The 17,050-nt window shown below is 54.4% G+C and overlaps 1 protein-coding gene across 1 annotated transcript; it reads right to left on the bottom strand.

Annotated features, from left to right (window-relative positions):
* Positions 1-5,678: 5,678 nt before the first annotated feature.
* Positions 5,679-14,126, bottom strand: PERM1 (PPARGC1 and ESRR induced regulator, muscle 1). Its single transcript, XM_076356232.1, has 4 exons — positions 14,030-14,126; positions 11,363-13,417; positions 9,284-9,400; positions 5,679-7,447 (listed from the first exon to the last, which is right to left on the bottom strand). The coding sequence occupies exons 2-4, from the start codon at positions 13,413-13,415 to the stop codon at positions 7,368-7,370; spliced, it is 2,250 nt and encodes a 749-aa protein (XP_076212347.1). The 5' UTR covers positions 13,416-13,417; positions 14,030-14,126; the 3' UTR covers positions 5,679-7,367.
* Between the last annotated feature and the right edge of the window lie 2,924 nt (positions 14,127-17,050).

A 17,050-nucleotide genomic window follows, 5' to 3' on the forward strand; every position in this document is an offset into this window, starting at 1 on the left:
CTGCATCTGCTCTGGGCAGAAAACCAGGTGTCCTGGCTGCCTCTGCAGAGTAACTCTGCAGAGAAGACCAGTGAGGAACTGGATATGGCCCTCAGTTTAAAATTCAGTGATCTCTTAGGGCTGGGAGCAGCAGGGCAGGCAGAGGGCTTGCCCTCCCAAGCACACTGCTCTGTGCAAGTCAGCAACCCTGACAGCAGCGGCTGCTGGAAGGTGCTAACACTTGGAAAGCTGGCAGGTGTTTGTGCTGCAGCCAGAAGTGCTCAAGAAACTGAATAACCAGGCAAGAGGTAGATGTGTTGGCCGCAGAAGCCTGGTGTATCTGTCCCCCGGTGAGCAGCTCTCCCAAGCTGCGATGTGCAGTCACATTGATCGGTGACAGCGACACGCGCCTGCACAGGGCCACCAGTAGCAAGGTGCGAGATCCTGGTTTCAAAACGCTGCAGAGACATGACCCAGCTTCTAAAGCAATTTTAGTCCTGCTCCCAGAATGGCAACTTTCCTCCCCGGCTACATCTGGGCTAAATTTGTCACTCTTTCAAATGCTGCCCTTTCAACATGCAGGCCGCTCATTTCTCATGCTTTCCAGCACGCTTTTGTGCGCAGCTGCCGTGGTCTGTTTGGCTCTTATTTCAGGTCCTGAACTCCATCTCTCTGTTCGTGCGTCTGTGCCTGAGTTATTGCCTTGTTCCTGCCATACTTCTGGGGCAGAGTGTAGCCACTTCCAGCTGCTGCCCGGCGCAGAACATAGCGTTTCGGGATGAAATGTGAGCATGCCCTTAGCAAACGGGCACCGTCAGGGGCTTGCACCAAGAGAGAGCGGGGTTGTGGGTGTACACAGGACCTGAGTATCCCATCCCTGAGTGCTGCTGTCCAGTTGACCACTAAGGCCTGCTGCCTGCTCTTTCTTCACAGCTACCCCGTAGCAATTAAGGATTGTGATAACAAACTGCCGCTGAAATGGCAGCCCCTGCCTTCTGAAACCATAGCTGGAAAAACAGAGCAGTTATTGAAGCACCACGGGCTGCTGTATTTCTCTCTGCTTTCTGATTTCCAAGGCACAATTTCAAACTTCTTTTGCTCCAAGAATAAACAGCAGAGAGGTGTTTTTAAAAAAGAAATGACAGCCCCTGCCATATAAGCAGCTAAAGGAGTTTTACTTACACCCTTTCCCAGCTGGGTTTAGCTCCCCTAGAAGAAGCACTTCTTCCTGCTCTCCCTCTACCTGTCCCTACTGTAGAAGGTTGTACAGCTTTGCTAGGCTGGTATAATTAATGCAGAGCAATTTATGTGTGTTCACAAGCCCTAAAATGTTTCCAAACCAGCCCCCATAAGCATCAGATTGGTCAAGACCCACACCCAGGCTCCTCAGCACAGCCTGGTGTCCCTGTTGAGTCATCGGTTTTGATGGCCATTGCTTTTCCCCTGATGGTTTCCTATCCAGATGCTGACCCGGGCGGCTGTAGCAGGTGAGAACAGGGCTGTGTTTGTGAGCTCTGCTCACGGACACCTGCCCTGTGACTGTGAAAACCCACATTCTCTTGCTTTTCCTCCAACACGTTTCTCAGCAGATTCAGGATTTAAAAATAGAGGGTTTACTTAAAGTGGCACTAGACATCTCAGTGCAGGTTGCATTAAAATGGAAACTCTAATACCTGTAAACACACAAAATACCTCTCACTTCCTGAAAAATGTATTCATCCTTCACAGCCTGGCTGCAGCAGAAATATGGTCTGAACCAGGTCGCCCACAAACTGCAGGTCCAGCGCTCTGGAACTGCCAGCAAGCCTGCACACATCCCACCGCTCAGCTGGGTCACAGGATAGCTGCGTCTTTATTCACAGAGGCAGATGAAAGGCATGAGATGATACTAGCTGCCAACAATTCACTCTCTGACAAATGATCTCTCCACCCCCCCCAGTCCCTCCAAGTGCTAGAGGTCCTGAATCAGGTCCCCCCCTTCTGAAACCATAGCTGGAAAAACAGAGCAGTTATTGAAACACCACGGGCTGCTGTATTTCTCTCTGCTTTCTGATTTCCAAGGCACAATTTCAAACTTCTTTTGCTCCAAGAATAAACAGCAGAGAGGTGTTTTTAAAAAAGAAAGTAGAGCCTGTGACCTGCTCGTTTGGCTTCAGGAGTTTGGAGAAAAAGCCCCCGTAACTGAAGGCACGGTGTAGCTGCAGCAGAGCAGCCCACCCGGCCAGCTCCCGCTCCTTCACTGTGCGCGGACTTGCCGATCTTTTTATTGTATTTACAAAGACACTCGAGGTTTGGGAATTCCTTGGTGAGCACTTTGTATGAACGTGTCTCTTCCTGCCGGCTGCTTGCGAGCGGCTCCCTGAAACCACGGCTGATGTCGGGGAAGGACCCGCTGGGCAAATCTGCTCCCTGTTCCTGCTCGGAAAACCCAGCGCCTCCCTTGCAGAGCCCTTAGTCCCCTGAGGAGTTGAGGATGTGCAGGATTTGCTCTAGTCTGTGATGAGCAACTCCCTCACTGCCCTGTGGGTGGGGGAATCCACCAAAATATGTCATGCTCTCACGGCTGGCCGACCGACTGAAGCAACTGGCATTTCTGTCAGTCCTAGATGAGAGGGAGGTCACTGCTCCGTCTCCTCTGCCCGCTGCCTCCCTGTGCTGGCACTCCCGGGTCTGGCACGGCACCACGAGCCCTCAGAAATCTCTCTGAAGTGCGGGGAGAAGACAGTCATGACGCAGACATGGCCTAGCAGAAATGTCCACGGGAAGCTTTGCTCTGGTTTTGTTACAGAGAGAGGAAGCAAAAATAAGAGCGAAGGAGCTGCTCTGGCAAAACCGATCGCTGCAGAAGAGGCGGGAGAGACGCAGCCCTCTTGCAGGCCGGGACTCCGGCAGCCGGGTGGCACATGGCGTATCAAGGCCAGATGAAATACGGAGGCGGTTCTTGAGGGTGCACCTGCCTGACTTTTTCATCTGCTTGGCAAGACGAGGTGTCAGATGTGGGAGCTACGTGCAAGGCAAGGAAGCGGGGTGGGATGGCACAGCTCCCACCTCCAGCACTGACACTCTCGTTGGTGAAGGGAAAACAGTCTCACGGCAGCAAAGATGCACTGAAAAGGTCGTTTCTATTGTGGTGGCTGCTGCTATTGCAAAAGACAGTGAGCTGCTGGCTCCTCCCTCCGGGGTGAGATACAGGCAAGATGACCTCGCCATGGAGGGAGAGGAGAGAGCTTAAAAGGTCGGAGAATAAACCAAGCATTAAAATTGCAGGCAAGTCCAGGCTGGTTTCCTTGAAGGACACTAGAGACACTGCTGCTTGACTGAGCACAGTAGACACTCCCGGAGCTGATCTCCCGATACCAACACGATCTTTCAATATTTCCTTTCGCTTCTGCAGTGGGCTGAAAACATCTATCTTCTGAAATATTTATCTCATCCACTTCTTCCCGTAGAGATCAAAAGGAGCGTGAAATGCACCTGTAACCTGATGGAGCATCTGGTACCTTTGGTAACTTTTAGCAGGGGGAGGTGCCCAAGCTCTAAAGGATCAGACACCAATTACCACAGATAGGCAAAGGGCACTCACTGGTAGAGGTGACAGGCACCTCGTGTTACCTACAGCATAACAGGAGTACTGAACTCTCCTGGGAAGAAACTTAGCATGAGTATTTGAACACTAGGATAGAGGCATTGAGAGAGTGAGATATACCCCATGTCCCTCGGAGTGGGAAAACAGGTGCTCGGTGCCACCGTGCCTTTCCCAGCTCGAGCGGGTCAGGGACAGCCAGGAGGCTACTTGTCCCACCCCGAGTGGAGCGTTTTAGCTGCACATGGCTCACCTATGGCCTGGGACACTGGGAGTGCAGAGCATTAACTACCATTCCCGCTTCTTGCAACATCTAGGTCTGATTCCTTTCTGGATCGTATCTGGTATTACTGCTTGCACCCAAAACACTCCTAAACTAGTTGTCTGCCCAGCAGCTTTCCTGCAGCCTCCTGTCAGTGCCGCGCCTGCCCTGTACAGTTCAGGAAAACTGACGGTAGCCTCTGACTGTAGCCTGACTGTCCACAAGCAGCAGAACAAGTCGGCTTCCTGCAAAACCCATGCACAGAGCCTTCAAGCAATGGCGGCAGGAGAGGACACACAAGTCTTTTCCCAGCAACAATTTAGCAGCTATACATTCAGGGTGAAGTTCTCCAGCCCAGCCTCAGCTGACCGAGCTTCCTCATTCCTTTCAAGGCGCCCAAGCAGTGAGCTGAACTGGCAGCACCCCCCTTGCAGCTTTGGCTTGTGGGGAGCAGCTGAGAACAAAAGTGCTTCCCCAGGGAAGATGAGGTCCCCAAAGCAAGGGCATTGCTTAGAAAAGATCCGGCTGACACGGGTACATGCAGACTCCCCACATCCCAGCACAGAGCCTTGCCCCATCCAAACCTCCCTGGAGGGCCTAATGTCATCAAAAGTGTCTTCAACATTATGGTTTCTGGCCAGAAACCCTCCCAGTTCCAGTGAGATCTTCAGGCCAACTTTGCAATCCCTGAGACATTGAGACAAACCAGAACAGCTTTCCCAACCATTTTGCTCAGTATTAAATTCAGTGACTTTTAGCACAATCGTTTATTAACTGCCAGCACTCCACCTGGGAGTACGGTACATGGCTGGGAGGGAAATTAACTGTTCCTGCACCTGCAAAGTGAAGGGAAAACATTATTTCCTCCAGATTTGTGTGGTAAGGCTAGAAAACACAAAAATCTGAAAAATTCAAACCAAGCAAGAAGTCAGCAGTGACCGTTCAGGATTTAGCCATGTCCCTTACCCTGGGGACTTCGCTCTGCATGAGGAACTAGGCAGGAAGAGCCAGAGCCCCCTGAGACAGGAGCTGGCAGTCCCAGAGACCCCTTCCTTTCAGCAAACCTGTCTGCTGCCCTCCTCTGACCTTCTTCTGCTTTGCCTAGCTCCACGTGAGTCTCCCAGGAAAGCCCCGCATAATGAAATTGCCTGATTCCTCCAGCTGTTCCCCCATTACCCACCCGCCATGCCAAGGCTGCTGTATTTCCACCTGCCACTGAGAACGCGGAGAGCGCTTAATGGATTATGGCTGGATAAACAGTAACACTGAGCATATGCGAACACTGCGGCCTCCCCTGTGCCTGCCGTGCTCCTGCTCATTGGAGGGAGCGAGGTCTGCTGGGCAAATCTTTCAGGGCCTGAGGCCGCAGTGCCGGGCGTTCCTGGACGCAGCTCAGACTGGAGAGCCTGGCTGCATTGAGGGGGACTGGGGAGGGCAGAGGCGATGAGGATCGATGGACCGAACCCGGGAGCTGCCGCTGTGTATTGACTTGTGCTCACTGATCTGCGCAGGGACCCCAGGAGGAGCTGGCTGAAGGGGGGCTGCTCGAGTCCTGAGTGCTTCTGAGACAGGAGAGAGGACAGGGCCCTCTGGATCAGGCTGTAAGCGACATGCGACATGCGACAGCCAAGATGTGTCTCAGAGGGGTAGGCATGGGGACTGAGCCAAAGAAGAGGAGAAGCAGCCCACCTCCCTGCATACTCTGTCCTCCAGGGCTCCTCAACCAGCACATCAACTCCTACATTTTTGTATCAACAGACACATAATGGTTTGATTTCTCATTCTTTAAAACTCAGTACTCATTCAACAGTTTCACACACAAACAGTGTAGACACAGGAATGTACACAGAAGTATTAAATGAGATAGATCTTTATTAGAAGCTTCCAGCATATTTTATGTGTTCTCCTCCTCCACAAAACTCCTCTTACTGGATACACAGCTACTATAGTCCATATAGAGCCTGTACATCTCTATCTCTCTCTTTACTGCTACATATCTCACTGTACAATTGTACAGTGTGCTCTCTTATCAGCAATAATACATGGTCTTTAGTACAATCCTACACACATTAAAATTGCATGGCACTCTGCATTACAAGGAAAGAGCTAAACCTCTCCTCTCTGGTTTCGTAAGACAAACATTGCCACAGACCGTTCCTATAAAGCTCATAGGCAGATCCGCACAGGTATTCTGGGCAGATTTCCCCCAGTACCTTTGTGGACCTGGTCCCTAAGTGCTTAACAAATCTCACATTCATGCTGTTATCAGACTTGGGAGTGAAGAAAAACTGTCATGAATAATGCCCTTGAGTGATCAGGAAGGCACTAGAGACAGGGAAGAAACCAAACCACTTCCTTTTCATTTTTCCCCCCATCTTCTGTTCTGGGTCTTCTCCAGCCCTCTCCAGCCCCACAAGGTTACACACTCAGCCACAGCACCTCCTCACCCGACATCTCCTCCCCGCCAACTTTATGTCCCTAGGATGGGAGGCAGCGGAGGGACCAAGTGATATATCTAGACCCTTCACCTGGTGATTGTCAGAGCCAAACATGTATATGTGCCTTTTCTTCCTCTCCAACATGCTCCTGTCCTCGTCAGGGCTCTTTCCTGAGGCTTCCCTGAGCTCAGCCCCTTTCCCTGCTGCCCCTGCAGCCCCTTTCCATCCTGTGCAGCCTCCTGCAGGGCCCTTCCCGGCTGCCCCTTCCTCTGGCTCTGGCTGCGTGACACCTGCCCTTCCTCTGCTTACGGGGGTGAGGTGTGTCCTTGCAGTGCTCACTCAGGTGCTCCTCACCTGCAGGGACAGACACCGCAGCTGCAGCTCTGTCTCAGCAGGGCTGAGGCGGCCACATGCAACAGAAACACTGTCTCAGCCTCCTGAACTGTTAGACTGAGCCATGACTTCTTGGAGTGAAATCCAAGAGGATGAGTCCTCCTGCGGTGAGCCAAACCAGCCATGGGAGACCTGGGTCTTGCCAAACGAGTGGCCCCTCCCTCCCTCTTTAGCTGCTGCCCAGCTAGCCGTGCGCAGCCAGCACATGCTTAGCAAAGCACCATGTTTGGACAGAGACAGCTTTTCCCCAAAGCCCCCTCCTCTCTCCCTTCACAGATACCCCAATTCTTTCATAGGAACGAAGCACTTCCCTGGTTTCTTCTGCTCTCTCCTCCCTCCACTACCTCAGTGCCTTCCTTTGCCACCACGTGACTTCAGCAGGGAGGACGGACAAGCAGCGCCCTGGAACAGACACTGTGACTACTCCTAGGAGATAGCACAAGTATGCAAGAAGTGTACAAAGAAAGAACAGACCCAGCCCACGCTGGGCTCCTATCCTGTCCCGTACAGGTACAAACTGCCTACCGTATTGTAAGTGACTATCACCGGAAGGATCCTGCTTCCTGTGACGTCCTGTCCCGTTTAGGGATGGGTCCAGAGAAGTCTTGGTGCTGGGGTCCAGGCTTCTCACACTGCCCAGGAACAAAATCCCCAGCCTCTGCCTCCACCATCCTCGCCTGTCCTCAGGAAGCACCTCTGGTGTGCGCTGAGCCTAGGTCCGGGGGTGTCCTTCTCTGACCTGCCTTCGGAAGTAGCGGATGGCAGAAAGCGTGCCAAAACTTGCCAGGAACACTGGAAAAGAGCCCAACACATTTCCAGAGTGAGTCTGGGTGCTTCTTCCAGACCTGAAGATCTTTTTCCAAACTTGAAGATCACAAGCTACTTGGCTCACTCTGGTCCATGGGACCTAGGGGGGTCGCTCCCCTCCCTCTCTCAGACCCCTTCTGCCTTCGCTCTTCATCCCCACCACCCAGTGCGTTCAGTCCTGAGCTGCCCACAGCCTGGCCGACCACATCTAGTCCTATAGTTTGGGTGCAAGGATCACACCACCATTTCACAAGAAACGTCTGTTTTTAAGGGAAACACAACATAGACTTCATGCGTGTGGTAGAGATGGGTGGTGGTTAGATATACAGGTTCATGTGGAGATCTAATGGGTCTAATCTCAGATGAGAAGGCCACAGTAGGAAATCTCACCAGGGCTTCAGGACAGTCCCTTCATTTTCTACTTCTGTTTGGACCAGGAAGATGCCAAGAAAAATATCATTTTGTGGGTTATCTGTGGATACTCTGATCCCAGCCAAAAGCAGAAAATACCCAAACCCCAGAATCAGAAAACATAGAGATACAAAAAATAACTAATCGAGATTACACAGAGAATCAAGCTCTTCTCTGTACTTTCAGCTAATGTTTTTAGCTTGTCTTATAAGAGAGGTCAAATTCCCCTGATCTGTTCCCAGGCAAAACTGGGAACCCAAGCCATGCCTTTGGACTTCCCAGTTTAAATTCAGACTTGATTTTGATTCACGTGTTAGAGCCTGGGACATAGACAGGGAAATTCAACTTGTTAGAACCTAAAATGCCGAAAGAGAATTGCTAGTCCAGGATGTCAAACTCTCTCTTGCCTCCCCTCCTCGCCGGGGTGCTTACTGCACGCTGGGTTATGCAATCCTGAGGGCACGAGGCCCATACCCCGCTTTTCGCACCCTCTCTGAGGCCACATCCACCATCTAATACTAAGAAGGCAAGGAGGAGCAGGCCAAAAGCTCCTTGTGATGACTGCGCTGAGCAACTTTAGCTAATGAGCTATTCTCAGCCCGGGGTGTCAGCTTCCTGTGTGACCTTAGTGGGGAACATTCCTCCCCCGGACAAGCAGCAAGAAGCCCTGGCCCCGGCGTCTCGCCCCACGGCGGGGGCTCTCCGGTGCCCACGGGCTGGACCCCGCGCTCAGCTGCTGCAGCCAGGGCAGGGCTGCCGCACTGGCTGTCCCGTGCCCTGCTCATCCAGCGACCCGTACCCCTTGGGCCACAGCTCAGCTAATTCGTGCTGCCCGAGCTTCCTCTCTCCCCACCAGTTATTCAAATGCTGTGGTTGGAGAGGAGAGGAACCAACAGAGCTCCGTTTACTCGCAGGACTCAGTGCACCAGGATAATACTTCAGCTATTTAGAAAAAAGATTATACCTTTACAACACGTTAGAAAAATATGTGCATTTGTTCTAGCTGAGATGACGAGTATAAACCTGCATACTCGAGGTCCTGATTCAGGTTCTAGCCAGCACGGATCCTAAAGAAACCTCTCTTCCCCTGGCACACTGGTACTGGTCCCTGTCAGAGGCTGGATGGATCAGGGCCAAAGCTAGGAATACAGACTTGTCCTATGGCTCAGTTCAGGTCAGCAGTCACTTTGTGTGGGGAAAAAACAACATAAGTGAGTAGGAATCAGGACTGCCATTTCTATAGGAGAGAGAAGGTATTAGAAAGTAACAGGACACTTTGGAAAAGCAGGCAAATGACTGCATTTTCCCATAGGCACTGTTAGGTGTGTTAGCATCCCTGCCTTTCTCCCTGCCACATCTTCCACAAGGTCCTTCCCACCCCTCTCCCGCCAGGCTGGGCACCATACGTACTGGTCTTCCAGGCATCCGGAGCCTGCAGGTCAGAGGTCTTCACTGCCCAGGATGCAAAGGCACAGAAGACGAGGCACATGTCTTTGTGGGTCAGCGCCAGCGGAGCCTCGGGCCTCCCTGCGAGAAGAAGAGCACGAGGCTTGGGGTTTTACGACGCCTCCTCTGCCACAGCAGGCTCCAATCCCTTTGGGGCAGTGAGTCCCTTGCACTCCCAGAGAAATACATCTTTGTCACACATTTTTCCTCCCAGAAGACCTTTTTTCACCACTGGCCAAGTCAAACATGTCTAATTAGGACTCAGGTACATTTCCTAAGGAGAGGGGCACATTTTTCACCCCCTCAGTTTTACACTTAGTTAAGAGCCCGAGGCAAATATTTGTTAATGCTACCCATGGGCCTGGGAGGCACAGCCAGCAGACGTGCCACCTCCAGGACCTCCGACTGCCTCACCACCTCCCTGCATTTCTTCCTAGTGCACCCCTGTGGGGTGGCTGGAAGTGGGGAGTAGATTTAGGAGAGAGCAATTCCTGGGCTGGCTCCTGGGCGATGCACTGGGACTGCAGGCAGGCCCCTCTGGGCAGGGTCGCCTTCCTGCAAGACAATGCCCCGAGACGCACGCAGCTCTAGTACAACGCATAGCCCCCTGAGAAGCACCAGCGCTCAGCATCTCTCCACAGATCCCACCTCATTCCCGCTGCCTGCTAGGACCAGGGAGGGAGACAGCCCTGAGCGCTCTGCATTTCGTTCTCTGCTGGAGTTCCAGTCTAGCACAACTTGAAGACATGTTGCAAGAGTAGGTTATTTTTGCTCCTATGTTTATCTGATCAGGCTTTTAATTAAAGCCGGCTTATTAATTAGCTATGACCATGGCAAAGGGTTTTTTCCTCTGTGCAAACAGACTGGAAGCTCTATTTTGAGGCACCCTTTGGGATGACTCATTCATTGTTTGATTTTAATATTAACTGTGAGGCACCGTGGCTGTAAGCATCATACGAGCTTTAAGATAAATATGCTGGCTGTCCTAGTGGGTCAGACTTGCCCTCCCTTTATTCCTGCTTCTCTTACCTGCCTCCAGTAACAGCCAATGTTCAGGTAACCTCTGAGGTCTCTGGAAGGTGTTTTCAAATTAGGGTGTGTTTTAAAGTCCCCCTCATCTCTTTCAGCTGGAAGCCTTGAACATGTTCCACTCTGTGCACACCTTTTCCCCCACCAATATTAGATCGATTAGCAGCCCAGCCTTAACGGGACAGCAGCTCAGCAGCCATTGCCTTATCTCAGGGGCATGAGTTCTTCAGTACAGAAGGATTCTGCTGCTTTGCCTCCCATTCCCTCATCAGAAATACAGGTATGTGGTTCTGCAGGCAGTTGGATGACACTGGGATGGGGGATTCCTATCTCTACCAGACCTTGCAGCCATGTTTAACGCAGCTATCCACTTCAGTAAGTTTTTCTTGGCCAGAGTGCAAAAGAATAGATTAGATCCACAGTAAGTTATATCTATTCAGGGGGACAACTGAATCACCTAGGACAGGGACTTGGGGCCAGACTGAGTTTCAGCCTGTTGCATGCACGCTATCATGACCACCTTTGCCCCAGGACTGGAGTTTGCAGGGAGCAAAGCAAGTTATGCCCAGAATATACCCAGATCCCTGTCCATGCCTCCTGCAGCACCGGGAGCCAGCCTGTGGGGCCTGGCCAGCAGCACTCGCTTGGCATAGGGACAGCGTGAGCATCACAAGAGAGAACCAATGCGACACAGCATGTCATGGTGGTGGCTTTAGCCACGCTTCCAAAGATCCCTGCTAAAGCCCAGGGCTGCTGTGTGGCAAGGTAACGTGCCAGGAGTGTGATTTCAGACCAGCTACACCTGGCAGAGCCCACCAAAATGCTTCTATCTGTACGGTGGCCTTAATGCCGCTGCGGCTGGAGTGGAGATGGCTGCAGCAGGGCCCGAGCTGGCTGCCAGGCTTCCCAAGGGGTGGTGGGAGCAGGGGAGACCACACAAGGCAGAGGCACATCTCTACGCGCGGCGGCGAGCGGGGGCTGTCGGGCAGCGGGCAGGGGGTAACAGTGCTTTACCTGTCAGTGCAAGGGCCATGTCCAAACCTTCTGGCCGTGCCTGGCCTCTTCCCAGCGGAGCCAGCGGGACGAGGGGGAGCTTCTCTCCGGATCCTCTCCGCACGAGAGCCTGGGGGCCTGGGGCTTGGCCTCTGATGAGATGCATTGGCCTTTGCAGAAGGGACTTCAAAGCCCCCACAGCTTTCTTCACCTCAGAGGCTGGAGTGATTGAGAAAATCCCTGTCCAGCCCACCCTGTTCCCAGGCCTGTCTGGAAAGAAGTGTTCATACACCTCAGGGACCGAAATAACCAGGGAGTCTTTGACTGAAGCTGAGTCGGAATCCTCATTTTGCAGCGGAGCGTGGTCCAAGCTGCTGAACTTCTTTCGCTTCCTGTCTTTACCCTTGACTTTTTTCCTGTTTCCTTCTGGTTCATTGAAAAAATATTCATACAGTTCAGGCAAGGATATTTCCCTTTCCAAGGGTGTTTTCTCTCCTTCCATTGAGTTCCCCATTCCTTCTTCTTCCCCTTGGGAGTCACAGAACAAATAGTCGTACATCTCGGGCCAAGTCACATCTAGGGTGTCTGCCCTTGCAGAGGCCTCGGCTGCAAAGCAAGGGGGGCCCAGCTCCCTGGGGGTCTCAGCTGGAGGCTCCCCATGAGCTCCCTCAGCAGCAGCCCCTCCAGAAGCCGCCACGCTCTTGGGATGGAGAGGCTTCCCCAGTGCCTCCTGGCATGCCGCTCCTGGAGGAGCCATGGCTCCGCTGGCAGGGATCACCGGCACATTGTCACATATGCCCAAGCCACCAGCCTGCCCTGGCTTTGAATGCTTGGTGGCCTTCACCTTCCCCAGGGGCTGTGCCCCTGGCTCCTTCACCTTCTGCTTCGGGGGAGTGCTCACGGCTGGATCGCTCTCATCCGTGCCAGGGCCGGGCACCAGCCGTTTGCTCTCCGCTGCTTCCTCGCTCCCCAGCTTCACAGGAGCTGGCTTGGCTGCCTTCTCCTTCCCTTTGCTCTTTCGTGAGGACAATGGTGAACTTAAACGTGCCTTCACGAGTACGCCAGTCCCCTGTGCTGCAGCCCCCACAGGCTCCCTGTCCCCCTGGGCTGCCTCGGTGGCACTGGCTCCACGTTGCTTGCGGCTCCTTCTCAGCTGCCCTGGCACCTTGGGCCTCACAACGTCTGAGGAGCCAGCCGGGGAGCTTGGCTCAGCAACCACTCTCTCCCCTCTCGCCTCCTCCCGTGCCGGGCAGCCAGGTGCTCTGGGCGCAGACTCCAGGACTGGGCTCGGGGGGTGGTCACGCGGGGGTCCCTGTAGCCTGGGCTCTGAGCGGGAAGCGCTGCTAGGACTCTTCCTTGCCGAACCCTCTGGGGAAGCAGCCAGTGCTGATGAGCTGTCCTGCACCGGAGCCCCCGGCTGTGCCGCCACTGGGCTGCCACGGGGCTGTTCCCCTCTTGCGTCCCCTCCCTGTTCAGGGGCGCTTGTTCCAGCCGGGTGGCTGGGAGGCTCCATGGCCTGACTGCTGCTGGCTGCTCCTTTCTCCGATGCCGATGCTGGCTGTGGTGCTGCTGCTTCACAGGCTGTGTCCTGCCCTGGGCTGCTCTCGGCTGTGCCGCCAGCCGGGCTGGCAAGGGTGGCTGCAGGGGGACAGGGGGGCTGCCTCCCCTGCACGCTGGGCATTGGAGCAGACGAAGGGCAGTCGGGCTTGTCACTTTTGCACAGAAACCTGCCAACCGAGCCCAGGTCCGCTTCGTCCTCGCTGCCCGAGAGAAGCTCCGGCAGGGTGAGGTGCCCGCCGGTGGGCCAGCACAGGGAGGCGTCTACAGGCACCCCACGTGGGGCAGAGCTTCCCGTGCCAGGCCCTGGCCTGCTGCCCACCCTCACTGCAATCTGCCCGTTTGTGCTGGTGCGGCAGTCCCTCTCCGGCACGCCGTCCCCTTGTTCAATGTCACTGAGACCCTGCTCCTCGGCCGTGGCCAGGGCGGCCGGTGCTAGGCTGCATTCCTCTGACGCCAAGAAGAATTCAGCCCAGTCCCTGTCGTTCAGCTGGATGCTGTACTCAAAGTTATCCATGCCTGCAGCAGCAAAGCAAGGGGAGGGGGCCAGAGAAATCAGGGCATGAGGAGGGGGCACCAGCATCAGCAGACATAGCCGAGGTGTATGCCCCTAACCCTTTCCTCCCTGGTTCCTGCCCTGATTCCCTGCCATCCGCATTCACTCATCCTCACTCGTTTCCAGCTGAAATCAGTGGGAGGCAAGGGCAGCTCCTGGCAGACTCAGCAGGACAGGTATTGCTGTGCTGGACCATAACCCAGCCAGCAGTGAGAGAGACCACTACTACCCCCCTCAGGTCCCTTCTGCCTCTGCTCCCCCAGCACAGCAGCACAGAGGGTTTGGGATTCTCTCCGCAGCAACACAGCAGCGTTGCACCTCACATACCCCTTTCCTACTCCTTTTGCCTACAACCCATTTAAAAAAGTGGGGGATTTACGCTCTTGAGCATTCCTGCTGCCACAGCATCATGCATGAAGGTAGCATGAAGCACAGTCCGAACAAGGACATTTCAGCAAGCCACAGCAGCCCCTTCCATACCCGTGGCTCTGGGGAGGGAGATGCAACAGAGCCCAAAACCAGCAGGGGGGATCCAGCAGCAGGAGAAGCAGAGAGAGCACAAAGCTGCATCCTACCTGTACCACAATCTAAGTCGGTGATGGAGCCATTCAAAGAGCCACGCAGGAAAATCCTCCCAGCACAACATGATGCTGTACCCTTGACGGGGGCAGAGAGCTCGGCTCCAGCACAGATCCATTTGGAGGCTAAAAATAGACACACACACCCTCCCTCCCCAGTGTGTCACTTGAGATCCGAGCGTGATGGGTTCAGGGAGGGCAGGCCCATATATAGAAGCTGGTGGGGAAGATGTGAGGGTGCCAGCCAATGCGTTCCTGTCCCACAGCCTCTGGGGTCTCTGGGACCACTCCTGATGCCCACTGCTCGCTTCTGCCCTCTGCCTGGGGTTGCTCCGTGGGATGGCCAGCAAAGGGGCCCGGGCCCAGGCCACAGAGCTCACAGCCTTTAGCACAAGGCGGAGCGTGACATCTGGATGGCAATGACTGTTCTTTTTTCAACATACCCACCTCTTTGCCTCAGTCTGTAGGTTACCCATTTCTAGGGTGACAAAAACATGCCTCAGGGGCATTGTTCGCCTATTGATAGCTCTCCTAGGGCACTTATTGCCCGCCTACTGCAGATTTACATCAAAAGATCACAGCCAGTGTCACGGTCTTGTGACAAACCTTGCACGGTGCGTGGCAGCGGTCCCACGCCACCCAGGAGCATCTGGTGTGGGTGGCAGAGGGAGCCTTGGGTTGGAGACTCAGGGTGAGCCTGGCACGAGGGAGTTACAGGGGAAGCGACTGGCCGAGGGCGGCCTGGCGGGTCAGCAACCAGAGCCAGAAATAGCCCTCAGCTCCTGCGAGTCCCGGAGCGTGCCTCCCACTGCATGCCCTCCCCTGTCCCAGGGGCCAGAAATACATGCCCTGAAGTAGCTGCCTGCAGCACAGTGCCTGTGAGTGTGAGCCCAAGCCCAGCTCCAGGCCCTGCTGCCCCAAGGGGGGCCAGCACTGCCCCGAGGCTCCAGCCACCCCTTCGGTCACCAGGCTGCTGTAGACCCCAAACTGGAGATGGCCAGCCGTGTAGATGCTGTGGGAGCCGAGAGGGACCCACGTGCTCTGCATCCACCTCGGGGGTCCTCGGCGGGGCCGGGGTGCTGGCCATGCCACACTGCATGCTCCAGGGAGCCGGGGGCCAGCACCCAGCTCCTGCCCCGCAGGCCAGAGGGCAGCCGGGCTTCTTGCCCTGCCCTGCCCTGCCCTGCCCTGCCAGCACCGGCCATCCTGCGGGAAGGAAGCTCCCCGTCGTGGCTGCCTTCACGCACTGCACTGCCAAGGAGCGAGCCAGAAGCGTGCAGCCCACCTGCAGCTGAAGCTGAAGCACACTGCCCCATGCTGCCGGGTAAATATTGACCAGGACACGCTTCCTTTCTCCATGCTCCGGGCTGACGCACACAGGGAGCTTGTCGAGACGAGAAATATGGAAGGAAAGAGGTCTGCTGTCTTCCCATCCTATCTCATTTTTGATCTGGCTACACCCTTCTCCCTCTCCCCCTCACACGCGCTCACAGACACAGAAGGGAAACCAACTGGCTTCCTTTTCTTGGCTGCAGTCAACTTCCTTCCCTTTGAGTCCGGCAGCCAGGGTTAGTCAGAGAAACCTTTAAACTCTGCCTTGCAAACCGCAGCAGAGAACATAAAAGAGACAGAGGCAGCGAGACGGAACTGGAAGCCAGCAGTGGGCTGGCGGCCCGCGTTATCAGTGTCACATTTAAAACCAACGCTGGAGCAGCCACACACCAAACCCAACAGGAACTGCACACACCCCACCACATGTTCCACCCTGGCCTCAGAGACACAAACAAGTCTTGGCGCAGGAGGCATCCAAGTATTTATTTAGCTGTCCAGGGTAAAGCCCACACACCGTCCTTGGGGAAATTACGCATCTGCTAGCACTTCCCTGCCTTCCTCTGGGGGGGCCATAAAAGCACAGCGTGGACTTCCAAGGGCAAGGCATGCTGCCCCGAGCCACGCAGGCTGCAGAAGGGGCATTATGCCGTCTGCGAAGGACATCCAGCACTTGCAGCCCGGACAGACCGTCTCCAGTTACCTTCTGGCATGTGGTGCGTGACCCTGTGCCTCTCTGGGATATCTGGCTCCAGCTCTCCAGAGCCATCTCCAGAGGAGCTGGTGCCAGATGCTGGGATGCTGCAGGGCTGCTGCAGCACCTCCGGACCAACGTGACCGGCGGATGCCACCTGCCAAGCCGTGGGCAGGCGGGCACAGGCCTCCCCACCACCTCCCAGCACCTCCAGTATTGACGCTTTGGTATTAAGGACATTATATAAATAACTAATGTCAACGTGTAATTAGAGAAGGGCCTGAAATAAAGCAGCAGATGAGGCCCCTCTCTGCCTGATGACATAGGACACAGCATGGGAGAAAGAGCCAGAATCAAAGGCATGGAAAAGGGAGCTAGGCAAGAAAACCGGGAGTGCCATGGAGGGGCACTTCTTTTGGCATAAAGACCCCTTCTGTGGCTTCAGGCTCCACATTCGTTACTCCCAGTGTAAAGGGACTTCAACAGACTGACGGGGGGAAAGAAGCTATCAGAGCTAAATAGAACAATACTCTGAGATAAGCAGTTTCCTACCCAGGAAACTCCATTTGGGAAAATTCTACCTTCACAGAGCTTTTAAAATCAGCATTAAAATGTCACGAGCATGGGGGGTTTGGCTGAATTCACTGCTGAGGCAACGCAGACAATGCAGAGAAATGTGGGTCTGATTACAAACACGTCCTCCCTGCCCTGATCTAGACCCATCACATGCTGTGTGTTAGGGGAGGAAGAGAGTGATGAGTTTGCAGGGAAAACAATGGGGAAAAAAAAACCCATAATGGGAAGAGAAATATGTCCACAGCTTCAGGAGCAAGACTACAGTGGCCCTGGCTGCTTCCCACTGCCTGGGACAGACAGCTCTATTTGTTGGCATTTTCTCATGCCTTCTTCCGCTTTGGCTTGATCATCATCCTTCAACCTCGGTCACTGGTATAGCGTGGCCTTGTCTGCCCATCTCCGGCTGATCCCTGGACTCT

Source organism: Aptenodytes patagonicus, chromosome 19 (assembly GCF_965638725.1).
Source record: "Aptenodytes patagonicus chromosome 19, bAptPat1.pri.cur, whole genome shotgun sequence".
Lineage (NCBI taxonomy): Eukaryota > Metazoa > Chordata > Aves > Sphenisciformes > Spheniscidae > Aptenodytes > Aptenodytes patagonicus.